The following is a 21406-nucleotide window of genomic DNA, read 5'->3' as shown; positions in this document are numbered from 1 at the left end:
TGATGGACGATTCTACTTTAACTGACTTAAGTCAAATGACAGTAAATGTCAAAAGTGACACCACTTCACCATATATATGACATAAAAGTACAGTTTTTAAACTAAGTCAAGTTACGGATTCCAGCTTTAAAGCAATAGTTTGGATTAAAGTTTAAAGTGTGGTTGCATGAGGTACAGTGTACAGTAGATGGCAGAAGGAATAAGGACACTTTTTATTTAGAACCAATCCAGGGGGATCTACTGGGAACCTTTTCATATTTCAAAGGTTTTATCTAGAACACATCCATGAGGTTTTACTGAGAACCATTTTATATTGAACAACGAACCCTTGACAAAAGAGTTCTTCAAGGACTTCAACCCTCCTTGAAGAACTCTTTCTTCTAAAAAAAAGTTAATTGGATAAAAGGGGTTATTAATTAATAATAAAAAAAAATAAATAATTAAAAGGGTTCTCTATCTTACAACGAACCCTTGAAAAAACATTTCTTCCAAAAAGCGTTCTTCAGAAGAAGATGGTTCTGGCTAGAACCTCAGCCCTTCAAGAAGAACCATTTTGAATGCATTATTTCTAAGAGTGTCAAGCAGCAACTCCTGAGTCCTGCGAGCTAAAATTACTGATTTTATCAATGGAGTTTGGTTGGTCTGGAAACAGTGATATTTAGCTCATATAGAAGCAGTTTTCTGTCAGAAAGGTCCGTCTGACAGCAAAGTGAAGTGGTGAAAATATTCTAAATATAGTGTTCACTTAAACTGACATGCATCCTGCACCAGTACTCCTGCTGCTTCTCCATCTGCTGCAGGTAACACAACCTCAAGGTTACACACACAGACACACACACACACACACACACACACACACACACACACACACACACACACACACACACACACACACACACACACACACGCTGCAGCTTCCCAAAGTATGAGGAAAAGTTACTTGGAACGTTTCTGTTGCCTGAGGCGAGACAATATAACACAATGTTAGGTGGACACACACACACACACACACACACACACACACACACACACACACACACACACACACACACACACACACACCTCATCTGTAATAATAACTTTATTTCACAGTGGAGATCATTAAAATCACAGCTCTCCTCCTCTTTTCTCTGTGATGACATTCCTCTGTGCAGCTGATCAAACCTGATAGACAAACAAGACAAACACACCTCAGTGTGTGTGTGTGTGTGTGTGTGTGTGTGTGTGTGTGTGTTGACCAATCAGGAGAAAATAACAGCAGACAGCAAGTCCACTGATGCAAATACTACAGTGCTGATAACCAAATGTGTGAAACAGCAGCAGCAGATTGTTTCAGAGCTTCAGAGATCAGAGTGGAAACAGCAGGAGGAGCGACTGCAGCTGACACATTCAAGTGTCACAGCTTCTCTCACACACTGATGTTTAGGATAAGCACTTACAGATAATGGATGGATGGATGTTTTACTACATTTCACAGAGATATGTTGAACTATTTTTCCTTCCCTTCCTTCCTTCCTCCTCTCCTCTCCTCTCCTCTCCTCTCCTCTCCTCTCCTCTCCTCTCCTCTCCTCTCCTCTCCTCTTTATTGGTGTAATAAACCAAACATACTTTATGTCTCTCCATTAGAGCGGCACTCAGTGCAGCCATTTGCAAGGTGTTATATCAACAGTGGCACCTTTACGCCTCCTCTCAGTCTCAATTTCAATTTTCAATTTAATGACCTTTATTGGCATGAAAAGACAGTGTTTTATTGCCAAAGCAAACAAATATCAACAAAAATAACAGCTAGGTATAAACAGCTAATAATGACAACAGTTATTAAAAACAATACACCCACTTGTGCAATCACAGTCCCTGCCTCTCTAAAGCTGTGCTCAGAGACTACAGAAGTTTTAAAACCCTCACCAATTTTGAAATCTGGTTGCATCATGAGGAGAAACTTCACAGATGTTGTCTTTAACCTCAAACACACAACAAGAAAATAGTGTTGCATCACAAACTATAGGACGCTGTTGGGGTTACGAAAGAGAGCTCGATCTCAGGTGATTTCCTGGGGAAGCAGAGGAAAACAAAACTGAGACTGACGAGGAGCAACAGCTTGTTGTAGTGACACTTTGTAATGAGAAAAACAAAAACAAAACCACGAGGATAAACAAGTCTGGATGAGGAGACCTGGGTTGTCTGTTCTTCAAAAAGAAGTGGAGGTGAGATTAAAGGTTAGCCTCAAGGCCTACGAAGTTTACTGTTGCTTAGCAACACTGTTACCATCTTGTTGACATATATGTTATTGGCTCTCAATGGACTGTGGTAAACATTCAGATATTAACTTGCGGCCCAAATGAGTCTGCAAGCAGGTCAGGAGGTTATTATCATTAAGAAAACAGTCAGACAAAAATGCAACACTCAATAAAGAAATCACCTGGAAAGCTCGCATGGCGTAAAATCATTTAAAAGGTAATATAGCTCACAGAGATGGCTGCAGGTGGGAAATAGGGTTCCTCTCCCCAGTAAGTATGAGCACATTCACACACAAGGCACAGCAGTGCAACTTCTTTCTAATCATTAAAGTAAATCATTAAAGAAAACAGACATCAATACAACACACAATAAAGAAATCACCTGGAAAGCTCGCACTGCTCATAATCATTTAAAAGCATATATAGCCTACAGGGGTGGGGAAATGTGTGTGCATATTTACGCACAAAGCAGAGCAGCGCAACTTCTTTGATGATCTAATTCTGTTTCCTCTGTCCTGTCAAGTTATAACCATCAGAATCTGCTGATAAATGGAGGCTTCGTCACATCGCCTGTAAATAAATTTAATTTAATTTGACTTGGCTGTGATTTTCACTGCAGTCTGATTAACACACAGGTTGAAACGTATCTGTGTCCTCAGAGGAAACACTGAACAAATAATACTTCCTGCAGGGTGGAAATGTCTTCATTGAGTCTGTGACAAACAGTCACACTCCCAAAACTATACTTTTTACTTTTTAAAAAAATATTTCCTGCAGTAACATTACTGTGATCTCTCTAATCATCAAAGTAAACTGTCAAAGAAAACACTCAGACATCAACACAACACACTAAAAAAATCACCTGGAAAATTTGCGCTACTTGACATAATTTAAAAGATAATAAAACCAACAGACGGGTAGAGGTGTCAGTCTCTATATCAGAGAAAATAAAATGCTCAGGTGGGTGGCAGGTGGATGATTTATGCATCCATGCAGATTCAGATGAAGAGGAGCAGAATCCTTCATCTGGCTGCTGTAAATCAGATCCAAAATAAAACTTTGCAGCCTCTTCACTCCCTGATGAAAAGATGCTGCTGCACTGTTAACTACTACAGAGAGACATTACCACAGAGAGGCTGAGAGAGGACATTTCCTGTCTAACAGCAGGAATCATTAATAACATGTGAGTGTGTAATGAGTGGAGGATTACTGCTGGCACAGATGCACACATTTACATTTAGATGGGTGGATGGTTTTGGCAGCGTGAGGGCGGCGGTTTGTCACAGCCTGAATGAAGACATTTCCACCGTGCAGGAATTAATTTGAGATGTTAAGACTTTATGGCCCTGACATTATTGTGCGTTCAGTGTTTCCTCTGAGGACGTTTCAGCCTCTGAGTCTTAATCGGATTGCAGTGAAAATCACAGCCAAGTCAAATTAAATGAAATTGAATTTATTTACAGAACATGTGGCGAAGCCTCCAATTATCAGCAGATTCTGGTGGTGAAACAAACGAATACCAGATCATTTGTTTATTAATGTATATTTATACTCTGGCTCAGGGTTCTGGGTCATCATGAGGAGAGAGGAGGTGAGGAAATGAGACGTATGGAGAGGATGAGGAGGAGAGGACAGGATAGAAAACTGTAAGGAGGCGAAATGATGACAGGATATTTGAGAAATGAGAAATGAATTGTATGTTATTGTACCTCAAGTCTTTAAAAGGAAAATTCTGCACTTTTCATGAGGATGTCCAGTCAGTGTTGATGGTAAATTGAAGTAATAAATTTGATAAGATTTGATGAGTTGGGAGAGGAACTGGGAGGAAACGTGGCAAAGGAGTGGAAGGAAATGAGAAAGTAAAATATTGGAGACTAAATAAACATCATGTACAAAATCAAAAATCAGTTAACTAAAGTAGAAACTTAACTTAAATAACTAATGTACTTTTTTAAACACAAACCATCTTTTCAAAAACTGCAACCATTTCACAACATTAACAATGATGAAGATCACAAAGACAACGACGGCTACCTGAACATGACGATGAAGCGGACCCAAATATTGTTACCATGGTGACACCATGACGTCACCTGACCTCACTGTTTCTTGCATGTCTCATAATATGCAATAGACTAGACAGCTTTAAATCAAACACACAAAGCTGAATATTCTGAAGTGCTTGAAATGCTGTAAAGAGCATGAACAAAATCAGCTGTTTGCCACAACCTTCTAAAACCACGTATAAAGAGTTTTTCTGCTCTGAAGACGTTACTTTCAGCTCCTCCTAAACTGTTACACAGACCCAAAGAACCGTTTTTAACCTGCCACTTCCTTGGATGAGGTTCGGCACAAACTGACTTGGTAAAGATTAAGAAAACATGGTGATGGTTAAAGGAAATTGTTGGCCATTAGAGGTCGCTGTCCAACCATAAATATCAAATATAGGCTGTAAAAAGCTGTTTGTAGGGACCTATACAGTCATTTTTCAGCTGTTGACAGCACATTTTTAACTATGCATCATATTAACAGTTAAAAGTTTGAGAAGGACCAAAACGTTCAGGTGATTAATTCATTCTGAAAGGAACTGTAGTCTGCAGATGTCGGCAATATATGTGTTCAAAACAGCAAGATCAGTGAGTCATCTGTGTGTTTGTGCTTCAATAAAACTTTACTGAGCGCTGATGACTCAACAAACTCTCAGTTTCAGTCTGTGTGTGTGTGTGTGTGTGTGTGTGTGTGTGTGTGTGTTTGTGTGTGTGTGTGTGTGTGTGTTTTGTATAAAGTGAGAGGTGACATCAGGTTGGGCTCCGGCTACTGGGATGGCCTGCTGTTTTATGAGCTTCTGTGTGTGTGTGTGTGTGTGTGTGTGTGTGTGTGTGTGTGAGTGTGTGAGAGTGTGTGTGTGTGTGTGTGTGAGTGTGAGTGTGAGTGTGTGTGTCACACTTTTACTCACTTGCTCTAATTCACCCTCCAACGTTTCCTGACACCTAAAAAAATCCTGTGACAAGCAGTTTCATGCAAACAACATGTCGCCTTAATGATCAACAGTCATTTAATGTGTGAAACACGTCAACGAGCTCAGAGGACCACGCTAATGAGACAGTGTGTGTGTGTGTGTGTGTGTGTGTGTGTGTGTTTGTGTGTTTGAACTGCTAATTACCAGCTTTACTTTGAGTGAGTGTGACATAAAGTGTGTGTCTTTCAACATAAGGCTACTTTGTCTCCTCGCTCTTTGGAATTACACACAGAGGAGAAAAATATTCAGTATATAATCAAATTAGTTTTACAAGTATTAATTTAAATTTTTTTGAGTCCACAGCAGCAGGACGTCACTGAGCACGCTCAGAACCTTTTCTTAAACATTTGGTCCAAACGAGGTTGACTGGCTGAAAATGAACAAACAGGTTTTTTCTTGTCAGTTCAGTCCATACTGTCACAGCTTATACCTCATTACTAGTTAAAACCATGTCACCACTAACCAAAAGTTACAAAACATAACCGTTAGTAGAAATTTAAGTTAAACTTACTGCTTTACTGTTAAAACAAACTCAGTATTTCCTGTTTCCATTTCATATTAAAAGCCCTCTGGTGTTTCAGTGGACAGAAAACCTCCCATTTCTTAAGAAGGCTTTTATTGTGAAATATTTGCAGGAACTGTTGTGTTCAACTGCAGCTCCACTTTCATTCTCAGGCTCATTATGCCGCACCCTAATTCTAAAATTCATTATACTGCTCTGGTATTTGGTTTAATATCAAGCCAGTTGATCTATATGGCTGAAATCAGGTGTAGTCAAATGGATGAGACACTCATTTTCAGATTTTTATAATTGTCTCATCACCTTGAGAAAATAAAATGTTTTTTTCTCATGATAAATTCTCGTTATCTTGACAAATTGGCCTTTTGCTTTCTTGAGATAACAAGATGAACACTTTATCACCAGTAAATGAGTTCTGCTGTCCCAAAATAACAAAATAATTAAGTCATGATCGTGAGATAATTTAAAACATAACATTAAAAATCTGCAAGCATGGCCCATCTCAGCAATCCAAAATTTATTTAACTTTAATTTACAGATACAAGAACATAATTCTCATATTTGAGGCCTTTTAACCATCACATATTTACTTATATCTTTACCATAATTATCATCTATTTGGCTTTTCCCTGTTGACTAATTGATTGCCTTCATTCAACAGTTGTTCTGCCATGTTCCCACATATGAATCGAAACTGACAGTGCTGACAGGATGCCATTAATTGTGAGCTGAACCTTGAAAAACTTTTTTCTCATCATCCTAAAACTACTCAAAGACTGAAGACAAGTGCAGCAGAGCGTCTACAGGAGGCTGATGAAGATTTGACTTTGCGCAAATGTCTTCAGACGTTGTGAAACCAAAGTGCTGAGTTATTTTTCAGCTCCACTCCACCATGTGAAACAACTTCTGACAGAGTGGTTGCAGTCAACAGCTTCCAAATTGTCTCCAATATCATTTAATGAGCGAAGACGACCTGAAAAAGAAAAGCACTTTACTCCAGAAATAAACTACTATGTCTTGGGGCAACAACAGAAAGTAAAAACCAAAATCTAAGCTGAGTATGTAAATTTCACTCAACACAAACGTCTGCGAGCGTGAGACTTCAGCAACAAGAGGTTTCCTCTCATTAAGGCTCAGAAAGTTCGTCTCATTCTCTTCTCTTCGGACAGATTGTCTCAGAAACTCCTCTCACGTGCTGCTGCCTCCAACATCTTACCACAGATTAGTGCGCTGTTTTCCACGACTGTCGACTGAGATATCAAAGAATTTTATAACATTTGCAAATAAAAAAGAGATGAACTGACATTCTTGGACCAATTCAAGGAGAGTTAAGAAGTTTGCTAATAAAGAAAGCGGACTTGCTCACGGTCTGATACTGTTTCAGTTATCTAAGGCTCAGAGTGATGTAATGGTTTGGTGTTTTTGGAAAGCTTTGTATCTACTGAGCTGCACTGAGACTGGCACCAGCCACTGACCAAATATGGCTCCTCTCACCCGCTGAGGACGGTCTTATTCAACAGGACAGCTGGTAAAATGAGAGAAGTGAGTGATGAAAGTTCAAGATGAGCCAGCTGCTGCTGCTGCTGCTGAAAACGCTGATGAAATGAAGACGTTTGTTTCCCACACAGAACATTGAAACCAGCCGTCACAGGAACCTCAACATGTGGGTACAAGAACGTCAGCCAGAACCTCTGTTCATTTACCCCGTCTGACAGCGATGGGAGACAAGAGGTCTTTGTTTTCCAGCTGACGTTGGACACTGGAGGTCGGCTCTGCTGCAGATCAGCGGCAGCGTGGATCTTTGAAAAGACGCAGCGATCATTAAAACATGAGTGGAGGACTGAAGGGGTATATTTACACCCTCCGGCCAGATTTACAAGGAGAAGCATGGTGGAACAGTTCATTAACTGTGGCCTTACAGCAAGAGGAGGGTTTTGTATCTGACCCAGCTTGTTCAGTTTCCATCCTACACTATCACCACACAGTTCTTGTAAATACCACAAAGTGACCCGCCCTTACAAAGCTGCTGAGCTGCAGATAAAAATCATTATCTCATGATCACAACATCAACAGATGAAACATTACTGCATGTTAATGACAGCTGTGTGTGCTGTGAGATCAGTTGTAACAGAGAAGGTGTAGAAACAGCCAAAAAACATCAGTCCCCAGGTGTAAATTAGCTTTATTTATGCAGCAAAACACACAAAACGTCTCCACTGTAACAATTCTTCTAATGTGGCTGCTGAAATCATTTCCAGTGTGTGTACATTCAGCATCAGGATTACACAACTACAGCTTTCTAAGGTTAGGGACAGCAGGTCTAAGGTTATGTTAATTGCAGGTCAGGGACAGTAAACTCTGGTCGTTTGCCAAGAATTTCCAAAACCAGCGACAAGCGTACTGGACCTTCATGATACCGGGCCTTTGTTGGCACATGGTTAACATGAAAGGGTCACAAACTACTTGATAGGTGCTGACACAAACTTTGTTGCTCTTGTACTACGTCACCCGACTTCCTCCTTTGCTTCCATCACAGCCACTAGAGGTCGCTGCCGTACCATGAGACTTCAAAATAGGGAGGATTTCAGAACCAAAGTCAGAGACCTGGTGGTCCTGTCCCACAAACAAACAAAAAAAACAAAAAAACAAACAAACATGAGTTTCACAGACTTTGTTTCCTGCATTCTGGTGACTTTTAAATAATAACAATAACAAAATAATAAGTAACACAAGTGACACATTTTCTTTGCAAGTAGATGCCTACAGATAACTTACAAATGACAACTACTAGTTAGAAAACACAATGGGCGCACAGCATTTAGCTTTGCTTAATGCTGCCATTTAAAATTTGATTACAATAAGACAGAACATTTTACAAATCTTTTTTCTAAGCTCTTAGAAAAAAATGTTCCCCCATCCTTTCAAACCTTCAATAATGGGAAAAAAAACAAAAGTTGTGACTGTGACCTTGGGATGAAACTGAGACAGGGCAATGAAAAAATGACCAGGAAAATCAGGAGGGTTGGCAAGTACGGTCTCCACCTAACAAAAATATGGGCTGTAATAACCTGCTTGTGTTCAATCTTTTCCTAAACCTTACCAAAGTGCAAAAACACCATGTTAACCATGACTAAGATCACCATGACGACAAAGGTTGTCTGACTATTGTTCCAACGTCCAAAACTCAAACTCTACCAGACTAACTGGTTTTATTTAGACCATGTTGTAGAGCTCTGATATACCCAACTTAATGCTTAATAACACACATGGCCTGAAAGACAAAAACACTTCACGTCATCCAGAGTCCGTCACTCACAGTAATTCAACCCAGATTTGATGAATATACTGTAGAGCTACGCTGTCAATGCCCAGTATTTTTAATTCTAAAACAACAACCCCTTGCTTGTTGAGTCTAGTGATGAGAATAAAAGTCTTTGTCATCGTGGCATCCCAACCCCTCACCAAAATCATGCAGCTTGCCAACCTTCTGAAGCAGCCAGACTGGTGAGACAGTGAGACCACATGAGAATCCATCCTTCCAGGCTTCAAGTCCTGCTCTTGTGACTGAAGGACACTGCTTCAGACCAGTCAGTGTCCTTAGAGGAACCAGTCTATTGGCAGCTATGTGCATGGTTTCTGTGTGATGAAAGTGAAAAGCAACTGTTTGTTCAAAAACAACAAAGGCAGCTCTTAAAGAGAATAGAGAAGCTGCTGTAGCATCAGTTATATCAGGACTGGAGAGAATTTCTTCACTGAAAGAAGAGCAAAGAACGACAGTGAAGATTTTCCTCGATTTCGCTCTTCTCTCGACCAGTTACAGCAAAACCTTTGACATACGTTACATGTTTTGTTTTGTTGATCTGATTGGTTGAAGTTAGCCCATGACAGACGGTGACGGACAGATGGTTCATCCAATCACCTGCCAAATATATTTTTTGATCAGCTGCCTTAATGCTCAGCTTCACAATAATTCACCGTGAGCTACGAAATACAACCTTTCTACCATGAGCATCCACATTAAACTGTCTTAGAAAGGTTAAAGAAGAGTTGCACACTCCACAGAAAAACCTAAAGACACTTTAACAAGTCCAAAATAAGGAGACTATAATATATTTCCCCTAAAACTATCCCAACTTCTCTTTGACTCCTGAATAGTTCAGACCTTTTAACTTGGAGTTAGCTCTGACACCTTTTAAAGTGGTTCTGGGTTGCCCATTTGACTTTTAAGAAACGTCTCAAGTACTCATGACCCGTTACAAGGAAGGAAGGTCCCTGATATCAACAGTAACTTTTGAGGGATTAACAAACCCTCTTATCAACACAAACTTAACAATCAGTCCAACAGAGGGATTATATTCAGGAAACACTGGAAGATGATCACAGTCAGTCAGAGTTTGCAGGCCTGAGCTCTCTTACAGAAAACGTAACAAAGCTTTGTTGTGACCCTGAAATTAGAAAGTGTGATAAAGACGAGCCAAGAAACAGGAGCTGAACAGAAAAGGTAGAGCGTATTTTATTAAATTCTTAAACTTTTTCAGTTTTTACTTCATATCAGATACCTGACAGCTATCAGTGTGCTGCTGGCATTTCAGTGACTGAAGGAGCTCAGTGATACTTCAGCTGATAACTGATATTCTTCAGCAGCGCAGAGATACTAAAAATACCTCTCAGTCTTTTTCAGACACTAATCCTGCAGATTAGTGGGCTTCCATCAACCTGCCCTTCTCTCTTTTCACCTCTCTGTCCTTTCTAGCGTTTCTCTCACATTCTTCTACTTGCATTCCTCTCTCCTCCCTCATTCATTCCTCCTTCTCCTTCGGCCCTTTGTTGTTATCTCTCTGCTGTTTTCTTTTCTTCATCCCTTCCTTTGCTTTCCTGCTTGCCCTCCGACACAGTTTTATCCACAAACTGTGCACTTTGGCTTCTACCAAAATGAAACAGCAGCCTCCTGTACCTGATGACATGTAAGAATGTCTTTGTGGTCAGCGTCTTGTCTGCGGGACAAAGACATCAGATTCATGCTGTGAGAACATTAAACCTGCCTTAAAGAACAGATTGAGGTTCTTCAAATTACAAACAACACAAAAGCTCAGAGGTTCTTTGTAGATTGTCTTTACAAACTGAAGCAGTTTTCTCTCGAGACAAAGCCTACAGTCAAGAACTCAGATAAACTCGGGTAGTTTTCAACATTCAGCAGCTTGTTTCTTGGAACCACAGGAGAAGAAGAGGAAAATGGACACAAACTGCTTTGTCTGATGTCCTCTGGCCACTTTGCCTCATCTCTCTGTGATTTACGGTGTTTCCTGATTGACAGATGGCTTCACTTGTTGGTAAAGTAACTGCTAGCTACTGTTATCCACCATAAGCTAGTTAGCTTACCTAGGTTTTTAGCTGTGCTGCGTCCAGTTTTCAAATGTAAAACAAACTACAGGATAAAAACATAAAATGCCTCCATGCTGCCCGTCTGGTGTAATCCACATCTCCTAAAGACCCAACATGCCAAGTTGACTTGAAAGACATCTTACTCCATGTTTTTATCCTGAGTCTTCACTGTAGATCCTTAGCTTGGAGCCACATTCACGTGCACACTGTCTGAACTGATATGGTACTGGTAGCATTTCATGAGTTTCTTTAAGTGTTTTTTTACATTTGAAAAGTGGCCACTATTCACTTCCTTTGTTTGGAAGATTGTGCAACACATGAGGCATGAGGGTGAGTAGATAATGACTGAAGTTCCATTTTTGGGTGAACTACCCCTTTAAGGGAAGGTGTAAATGCAAGTCAAACTACCTCCAGATGTGATCAGATCTGTCAGAAAACATCTGGAGGTGTAAACACAGTCTGAACAACAATCCGGATAAGATACAGATCAGATTTAATACCAGGTGTAAACAGGAAGTGAGAGCCTGTTTACACCTGGCATTAAAATGTGTCTTTATCTTAATGCTCCAGCATACAATGATATTATAAATAACAGTGTTCCTCCATCTTTGTGTCAGCAGTTTGTGTTCGTCTCTTTCCTGTTTCTATGTGACAAAGAAAAGGTTTGTCTGCACAGAACCTCAACATGTACTGATGCACCTGAACACAACACTGTGTCTCAGAGGGAGGAACTGGACATGAACTCTCTCTCTGCAGGTGAACGCTGACTCACTCTCACAGGTGTTTGTACTCCTCCTCCTCCTCCTCCTCCTCCTCCTCTTGTCTTTCACTAGGAGATAATTGAGAGTGGCATCCGAGGGAGGAGGAGGAGGAGAAGGAGGAGGAAGGGAGGAGGTGACCAGAGAGGAGAGGAGTGAAAGGATCAAGGAGAAAAGAGAGGAGAATTAAAAGAGAAAACTGTAAAAGAAAACAAAGCAGAAGAAGAGAGGAGATGAGGGGAGGACGGCGGTCTGGCTGATATAATCTGGCCCGTCCTCCCCACCAGCTCACATCCACATAATGTGATGAAATATGTATGAAGAGACCAGGAGGGATGAGTTTAGGGAGGAGGAGGCGAGTTTTTGTGATTACAATATGAATTAAATGTCACTTTGTCCTGAGAACGCGGAGCTGCAGATGTGATTTTAATCATTAACTGTTGACAGAGTCTCACATAGTATTTCTCTAACAGTCAAACTCAATATCTGTGTAAAATCCACCTCCATCTGCCTCTGAATCCTCTCTAATCCTCCTCTCTACATCTCTCTATAAACCATCTTCACTCTCTGAACTCTTCAGATTAATTGAATTTGTTTTAAAGAACCCAGAGAGCAAAACTGCCAGATATGAAGAGAAAAAAGGCTGTTAAAGTTAATCGTGTTTTCTGACTAACAAAAACTTTGGCCAGTTTCAGTGAGTTGTTTTAATGTTCAAAGATTAATCTGAGGAAGAAAGTTGGAAGAAAAAACTTTATTTTCCTACTCAAAGTAGAATCAGGGGACATGTTGACCAGCAGCTACTGTAGGTTTTTATATCACGTCGACACATCTGTCTCTGACTCCCCTGAGACTGTGAATATAAAACTGCCATTAGCCTCCTGATTCTAGTGACACTCTCCTCCCCTTCTGATATCAGCGTCCTCTCGCTATATGAAACACAACAACCTCTGAGTTATGAACCTGCAGGCTGAAAATGGCTAATTGCCCAACCTGGACACAAACTAGCAGCTGTTAGCTTTTCTTTTGAAAGGATTTAGCCATTTTTATGCCAGGGCTCACCTCTCCATGTACAAAAAAAGTTCCCCTTGACACTATTTTGCAGGGAGTCCATCACTGCATCCTGGGTTTAGCCCTGCCCAAGATGACTGTGATTGGTTTAAAGAAGTTTTTTCCCTTGCCTATTCCAGAACGATGATGTGTGGAGCCAGAACTTTGACCAGTAACAGACAGAAGAGCACTAAAACAAAGTGTGGAGATCGATCTGGCTGCATCTGCACTCCGAGAAATATTAATATGAGCAGATGAAATAGTGCAAAACATTTCTGAAGTCACATCTCTCACTGAAACATTTACAGCTTCCTGCTCCTCTTCTGTTCAAACCTGCAGTTTATCTACTGGTCAGCACACACACACACACACACACACACACACACACACACACACACACACACACACACACACACACACACACAGTGTACACCGCTAACCTCTGTGTGTGTGTGAGCTGTGGTTCATACTGCTGGGAACTTTACGAGTGTGTGTGAACCGCTCGGTTTGGCCTGAGGCTGCTGGTAGGGTATGGAAAATACATTAAACACACACACACACACACACACACACACTCTCACACACTTTCTCTCCCTCCCTCTTTCTGTCTTTCTTCCTACCATCTGTCTTCGTCTCTCTGCTTCAGTTTGAGTTTTCATTTTTCACTTAATGAGTTTTGTTGGAGTTAAAGTGAAAACATCAAAACAGCCAACAGTGTCTCCACCTTCTGTCTCCGTCCTCCATCACTACTTTGTCTCCTTCCATCTCTCATCATGGAGCTCATTTTAAGAGGGAATACGCTAAATGACATGGCCAAAACTATATGGACGCTCCTGTCCAGCAGATTGTTTTGGTTTCACTCCTGTTTCTTCATGACATGTCCCCATAAATCTGACACACTGGACATTTAAATAGGACCTAACTAACAGGAAGGAGACTTGACTGGACCGTGTCCTTGTCTCCTGAGCCGTGCCCAGACTGACACTTGCGCTACATTCTGGAGACCATCAGAACTGGGTCAACAATGTCACTTGTGGAGCGAATGTTCAGGTGTCCACTTACTTTTGGCAGAGGCAGGCAGAGGCAGCTGGCTCTGCTCAAACCTGAGAAATAAAATTTTAATGAAACACTTAATGAAACGCTCAGGATCAAATTACTGTGTGTGTGTGTGTGTGCGTGTGTGTGTGTGTGTGTGTTGTTATGAGTCTCAATTAGCTCCTCTGTTGTTTTTGGCGAAAACAACTTTTCACACTTTTAACGTTCAGACCTGCTGACACACTGACACACAGTGACATCATCAGTGACATCATCATTATCACACATACGTGTTTATTACGTAATTGAAATTTTACTGAAATCACAACATGGTCTGCTGCAGTTTTCTAATTGATGTGGAGGTGAAATGTTTGTCAGAATAAAATTTTAAATTAGATACTGTGGAGCTGCAGAGGTGTCCTGACCAACACATCACTCTCTACAGTGTTTGGTTCAGATCCTTGAAAAAAAGTGTTTTTTTCAGTCAAAATAATGGCAATTCACTATTTCTTCTTCGTTCAACTCTCACAGCCGAGCCAAAAATCAGACATCTACATGAATGAAGGAGCAAACAAATGATGAATTAACTGATTAACTGAATGAACAAGTGATCAATCAGGCAAAACAACAAATGAATGAATGAGTGATCTGTCCACACACAGACATATAACCATCTGTGGTTGTTCACTCTACAGCTGGTGTCATACACACACACACACACACACACACACACACACACACACACACACACACACACACACACACACACACACACACACACACACACACACACAAGGTGAGAACTCACTGTCACAATGACTGAAATAATCAACCAGTGAACAAATGAATGAATGAACAACTGATCACAACAGATGATGAGGCCAGCTGATCTGATGATCAATAGAATATTCTAACGATTGAACAAACTGCAGAATAAATGAATCAATCACATGATCGGTCAATCAATGGAAGTAAAATAAGACGTCTAAAGAACAAATGAACCAGCAGATGATTAAACAACAGTTTGTTTGAAAAGTCAAACACAGAGGATGAACGTTGAGACGTATGAGAGGATCAGTCCTGAATATTTAACTGAATACTTTTATTTTATCATCATCATGAGTCGTCATCAAACTAAGATCACTGGAAATTGAAATCGTTCAAAATTTCATTTCCTTCTTTGTTGTTATTCCTCCTTTTTGCTGAGGAGCCCTCACAACTTCTTCAAGACCCACTGTTGGTCCCTGGACCCCAGTTTGAAAACCCCTGGTCTAACAGATGACTGAATGACTGAATGAACAGACTGTCACTGATGTGATGTGTGACATTAAAACTGAAGATTATCAGCAGTCTTGACTTATCAAACATGTCAAACGTGCAGAAGAAGAAGTTTGTTTTGACGTTCAGATGCGACATTTTTGTCTTTAAATTTGAAGATAAATACAAACACAAACTAAACCTTGGACGAAACGGTGCAGACATCAACAGACAGCTGCTCGCAGTATTTTTGGATTTTATATTTGTAGCAGTGTGACAACAGAGGAGCTGAAGATGAATTTCTGATAATATCTGGAAGGAATGAATCAAAGCATCAAAGCGTGACTTCAAAATAAAAGCACTCTGCAGTGATGAAAGAATAAACCAGATGGAAATAATGTCTGACTGCAAGATTTCATGAAAGAGTCGTGACTTTTTCTGCATCATGACGAGCGGTTTTGTTAATGGAAGCACGTGACATGAAGAGGCCGAGGCGTTCTCGGGCACACGGGTGGAAAATATGAGTTTAAAAAAAAAAAAGAAGAGAGAGGACAGAAGTGGGATGAAGCGAAGAGGAAACAAGTGTGTGGAGGATGGAAACATGGGAAGAAGAAGAGACAAATGAAAGATGGAAATCGAATAAATCACTGCTGTCAGATGAAAATGCTGCATCTCTGAGAACACTGGTTTTCCAACGCAGTTTGAAAAACACACAAAGAGCTTTTCTTAATGTTGCCAAAGATTTTTTTCACGAGGAAACTCCAATACAAAACTTAACTTTCTGTTCAAGTGAGAAGTGCAGCGTTTTCTCCCGACAGCAGGAAAACACAACATGGAAAACATGAATGACATGAAGAACAAAACATGAATGAAGGAAAAAAAACATTTAAAACGGCAACAGAATTTAAGAAAAGTGCTGCACTGTGTTCACATGGTTTCATATTATCCACTGTGCTTTAATTAAATTCATCCTATAATGTGAAATTAAATCAAAGAGCACTTTTCCTCAATGTGAAGTCTCAAGTTTAATCATCTCACAAATATTTCATTTAATATCTTGTCATTAAAAGTACAGTTGCCTTGTAAAATATTGGACTTTCTGCAATGAAATCATTAGAATAATAATTATGGGCTCATAATGTGGCTTTAATGCCTCACAGACACTTAAAATAAAGAGAAACACTGATTCAATTAGAATAAGAGGATTAAACGTCTCAGTATCTCCAGATTATAATGAAATAGACTTTGGACACTGCAATCATTAGATTTAATTCCTGTACTGCTGGTGTGACTGAGGCTGCAGACGGTTTTATTGTTTCAGTCACAGACGTGTTTCTGTTGATTTGCTCTCACAGCTGTTTGTTTTTGAGGAAATCAGATCATTAAATTGATTGATTTCTGTGGTCGACGTGTTGTTTGTGGTTCTGACTGACTGTGTGATCGATGGAAGCTGGGAGTGTGTGTGTTGTTTGCATCCTGTTTACTGCACAACACCGCAAACCACCCTCCTCTACACCCGACACACTATACTTGTGAGGACCTTCACTGCAGGTGTGTGTTCACTTTCCACTGTGGAAGTCGGACTCCAGTGCAGGAGCTTTACTTCTATGTTTACACAGAACTCAACGTTGCACAGAAGCGAAATGGAACACATACATGGTCGGGTAGCGAACTTGTGTCTAGAAGGGAACCCTAGACTGGTGAAACTTGCAAGATTAGTGTGATTAACAGAGATTAGTATGTGCTGTTTCTTCCTTGTGTCATCGTTGTGTTGTGGACTCCATCACTCAAGTTAGAACAAAATCTAAAATGATATTTATAGTTATGAATCCTGGATGACGACGGCCCTATAGAGTTTGATTCCAGCTTCAGTTTTTGGTTTGAGGCTTCTCACGTGTTTAAGAAGCAGATGTAGATGTGATGTGGATTTTCTGCCTGTAAAGTGAATAAAACTCTTCACCTCTGCTCGGACGTATCGACTCTTCTGTCAGCTTCACAGCTGTGAGAGCAACTTGTTTATTTTCTGTCAGTTCAACACATAAATCATTCTGTCCTGACACGTTCTCATCTCGAAGAGACGCCACACGGTGACCGAGTCGGGTTCCTACCGTGTCTGTGCAGGGTCGTCCACAGCAGGACGACTGGGACGACATGACGGAGCCTCCACCTTCCTCCTCCTCCTCCTCCTCCTCCTCCTCCTCTGCTGCTGCTGCTGCCTGTACAGGACTCCCTGCGGAACAGAGGGGGAGAACATCAGTGAGAACAACACAGAACCTGTTGTTGTTTTCACACCAGCCGTCAACATACTCGTCATATTCGGACGAGTGTGTGATTCAGCTTGTTTACACTCCCACTGCTTCATTACTGTGAACCCTCAACGTCCGGGCCTCAGTGAACCCTGTGTGTGTGTGTGTGTGTGTGTGTGTGTGTGTGTGTGTGTGTGTATACAAGCATCACACCCTCAGCTCAGAGAATAACGTCCCCTGAGAGCCAATCAAATCGCTCCATCAGGTGATGATAATGTTGCTACAAAGTAACTGATAAACTGCAGAATGTTTTAAAAACGTGACAGGAGCAACAAAAGACTTTGAAAGTTGTGGACGTCGTGTCCTCTGGACTAAAGAGGAAAAGGACCGTCCAGATTGTTCTGTGGACTGTTGAGCAGCTGAAGACGAATATTAAGAAAGAATGAGACAAAAGTGACCTTTAAGACTTCAACAGTTCACAAACACTGACTGAGTGTTAGAAGAAAAGATGATGGATCACAGAGAGAAACAGGATCCTGAAACAACTTTTTTAGAACATGTTGAAGGCATCAAACTCAGAATGAGTGAATATTTACAAAAAACAAAAGTTGATCAGTTTGTACTTTAACTCTTTGTTCTGTATTTAATTGAACGTAGGTCTTTTTTTTTTTGCAAATCATTGCATTCAGTTTTTTATTTGTTTTACACAGAAGACTAAGTTTCCACAGTAAATTCATCTTTTAAACTAATTCAGATCATATCAACATGCTGCAGTTCTATATGAGACTTGCTACTTCAACCACCCTGATTTTCATACATTCAATTCAATGCTTGAATTTTAATCTCATGTTTTCGAGGTTTGAAAAAATATTCACATTTAAGAAGGTGAAATCAGAGAATTTGGACTCTAATACAATGACAAGTCTACTTACAGACACATGACACATTTTGAAATAAGAAACTTTGTTGTGTAGAATTCTGTCATGAAACATTCTGTTGGTTGTTTATAGCACAATAACATCTGATTTTAACATTTTGAGCATTTATATGTATAGAAATATGTCATTTACCACGGCTGTAAGGTGCTGGAAACCCTGAAAGTGCTTGAAAAGTGCTTGAATTTGACTTTGGAAAAGGTGCAAGAACCCTGTCTCCACCTCACTACATGAGGACACACTTGTCTGTGGACGAACGTCATGTATGGAATCATCTAACATGGATATTATTCATAGAATAATTCCAGTGAGTCGACAGTAACATGAATAAAAACTTGCTTTGTGCTAAAGAGTTCATGAAAAAATGAAAACATCACAGCAGTGTTAGAGTTATTAGACCATGCAGAACTTCTGTTTGTTGTAATTTAATGAAGCAAAACTACAAAACATTCACAGCTTCCTCATTGTGAATATTTGCTGCTTTTGTCTGTTGTGTTAGAAATATTTCTTATTTTTTATTCTCATGAACTGGCATACAGCAGGATGCCATGTTTAAGCACATTTTTCACGGCATGTTTTTGTATTTTATTCTACCATTTGGTCTGGTGCATTTTTGAGTTTTTGATCTTCATGTTTAATGCTGCGACATTTCTGACATTCTGACCTGAGGTTTTTTTTTATTTACAACAGTCTATCTTAAATATCTCTACATAAATCAGCACAGACTAAAAGGTGTGAAATGATCCATGAAAAAAAAAAAAACACTTGTGATTAAACAGAAATTGACCTACAGGATTTAGTGACATCTAGTTGTGAGGTTTGAGATCACAACCAGCTGAACTGTGTGCAGGAGAAACTATGGAAACTACTGAAAACATACTGATGGATAATAATATAATAATCAGTCTATTAATCAGAAAAATCATCAACTCATTAATCAATAATGAACAGATTTATTTACTGCAGCCATAAATCACAAACAACAATATTTACACACCACAGAACACTTGAGTCCAACTGAACGTTTCACAGCAGGAGAGACGAGGTCAGAGCAGAGTCACACACACACACACACACACACACACACACACACACACACACACACACACACACACACACACAGAGGTATTATGAACAGTGTGACAGCAGCTGTCAGCCGTCTGACACCTGAGTTCATGTGTGATGTGCTGACGGAGGTCGAGACGCTCTTATCAGCTCTCCTGAGACTCAGACTGAAGGTGGAGGACGTCCATCATCTACAGTTCATGAAGGTTCAAAACTCGAACACGAGAGAGACGAGTCTGTGGAGGAAACGCTGAGGCGAAGAAACGGCTTGTTTCATCAGAAAAACATCAGGTAGAGGAGGAGGAGGAGGAGGAAGAGGAGGAGGAAGAGGAGGAGGAAGAGGAGGAGGAGGAGGAGGGTTTTGGAAGAAATGTCCTGATGTTACAGAGTACTTTAGAGCGAGTTAATCTGGGCTTGAACTGTGAGCTTCCCATCAACAGGTATCTGTGTGTGACTTCACCGACGTCCCTGCTGTAACGTTTTTATTGTATTTGGCAGATAAACGTGATTCGTCTCGAGTTCTCGCGTGACGAATAACAAACTTTGTTTTATCTCAACACGTTGTTGCTTTTTCAGCGTCTGTTACTCAACACAGCTGATGTTTGTGTTCAGGAACTAAACTGATCAGAAAATCTCCTCATTTCCACAGAACAGACCCGACAGGGGGGAATTTTAAAGGCTCACGCCCCAAAAACATACAGTATGATGTGACGCCGCGGCTTATCTGGCAACAAAAAGCTGGTGAAAGATGACGTGATCGTGTTTTTATTCCCAGAACTCGTCTGTCTATCACAGGTTCTCTCTCAGTTCCACTCGTTCTCTTTCACTCTGGGAACCAGGGACTCGCCTCAGTAACCCCTGCAGTGATCCTGCACTCATGTGGTGTCAGAATAATCAGACAAATCAGTTCCTTACTGGAGAAAAACACGAGTGGAACAACATGTCAGAAAGTCTGCAGATATCAAACACGGCAGATGATTCGAACAGTTTCTGTCTATCATCCTGCTGATTACATGTTACACCTGTAACACCTGAACAGTTCAAAGATTTGGCAAATATTTATGTGATTAAAAAAACAATAGTGACCTGCTCACTGTACATGATGAATTTTAAAATGATTTTAGTGATTTATCAATGATTTTGTTGAGTCTGTGATCAGAACTGTGTCCATAACAACGGTCTGTTATACAGAAATAACAGACCTTAGGATGCTGCAATGAACCAATGAGCATCGAGTATTTAAAAAAGCCATATAATAATCTGTCATACCTACTTTAAATACTAACATTAAAGTATCTCTCGGGTCACTTTGTTATGTTTACTCTTTATTTTAAAGAAAAAACAGTAAAGTGTCAAACTTCAGTTGGACCTCTTTTCTCAGGCTGAAGACTCGTCCTCAGAATCTCACCATGAAAAATAGTTTGATTTTGATGATTTTTGATTTACTTTTTTTTTTAATCCATTTGATTGTTTTTGTGAGCAGCATGAAGGGAACTAACACCTTTATTCACACACCTACTCATTATTCAACTCTGTGCTGTAAAATGAGCCAGAAATTAAAAGAACCTTTACAAAATGTAAAAAAACAAACAAACAAACAAGGCACATCTATAAAAACTGGTCAAACAGTACTTAAGGAGGCAAATCAGATTTCTGGAGAAGCCAGAAAAATCTAAATCATGTTGTAACATAAAACTTCAGTCTGACACTCGTCTCAGCCAATCATCACGCAGACAGGTCAGTGTGATCAGGTACAACAACAACAACAACAACAACAACAACAACAACAACAACTCCTCTTTGCTTTGTAGCGTCCATGTTGTTTTCACACGATGAAGCTCAGGAACACACAGAAGTCTGGAGAACGACCATCTCAGGAGCACTTGAACACAACATGACAAACAG

At 40.2% G+C, this 21406-nt stretch overlaps 1 protein-coding gene across 1 annotated transcript in view; it reads right to left on the bottom strand.

Moving 5' to 3' along the window:
* The window catches only part of adgrg6 (adhesion G protein-coupled receptor G6), a 105545-nt gene that overhangs the window by 75903 nt on the left and 8236 nt on the right, over positions 1-21406 (bottom strand). Inside the window, exon 2 of the mRNA XM_084736809.1 lies at positions 17364-17485. Within this exon, the coding sequence (XP_084592935.1) occupies positions 17364-17485 (122 nt within the window). The remainder of the gene's footprint in view (positions 1-17363; positions 17486-21406) is intronic.

Source organism: Lutjanus erythropterus, chromosome 15, assembly GCF_056507025.1.
Source record: "Lutjanus erythropterus isolate fLutEry1 chromosome 15, fLutEry1.hap2, whole genome shotgun sequence".
Lineage (NCBI taxonomy): Eukaryota > Metazoa > Chordata > Actinopteri > Lutjaniformes > Lutjanidae > Lutjanus > Lutjanus erythropterus.
Note: the sequence above shows the minus strand (reverse complement) of the source record. Positions and strands in the feature narration are given on the sequence as shown.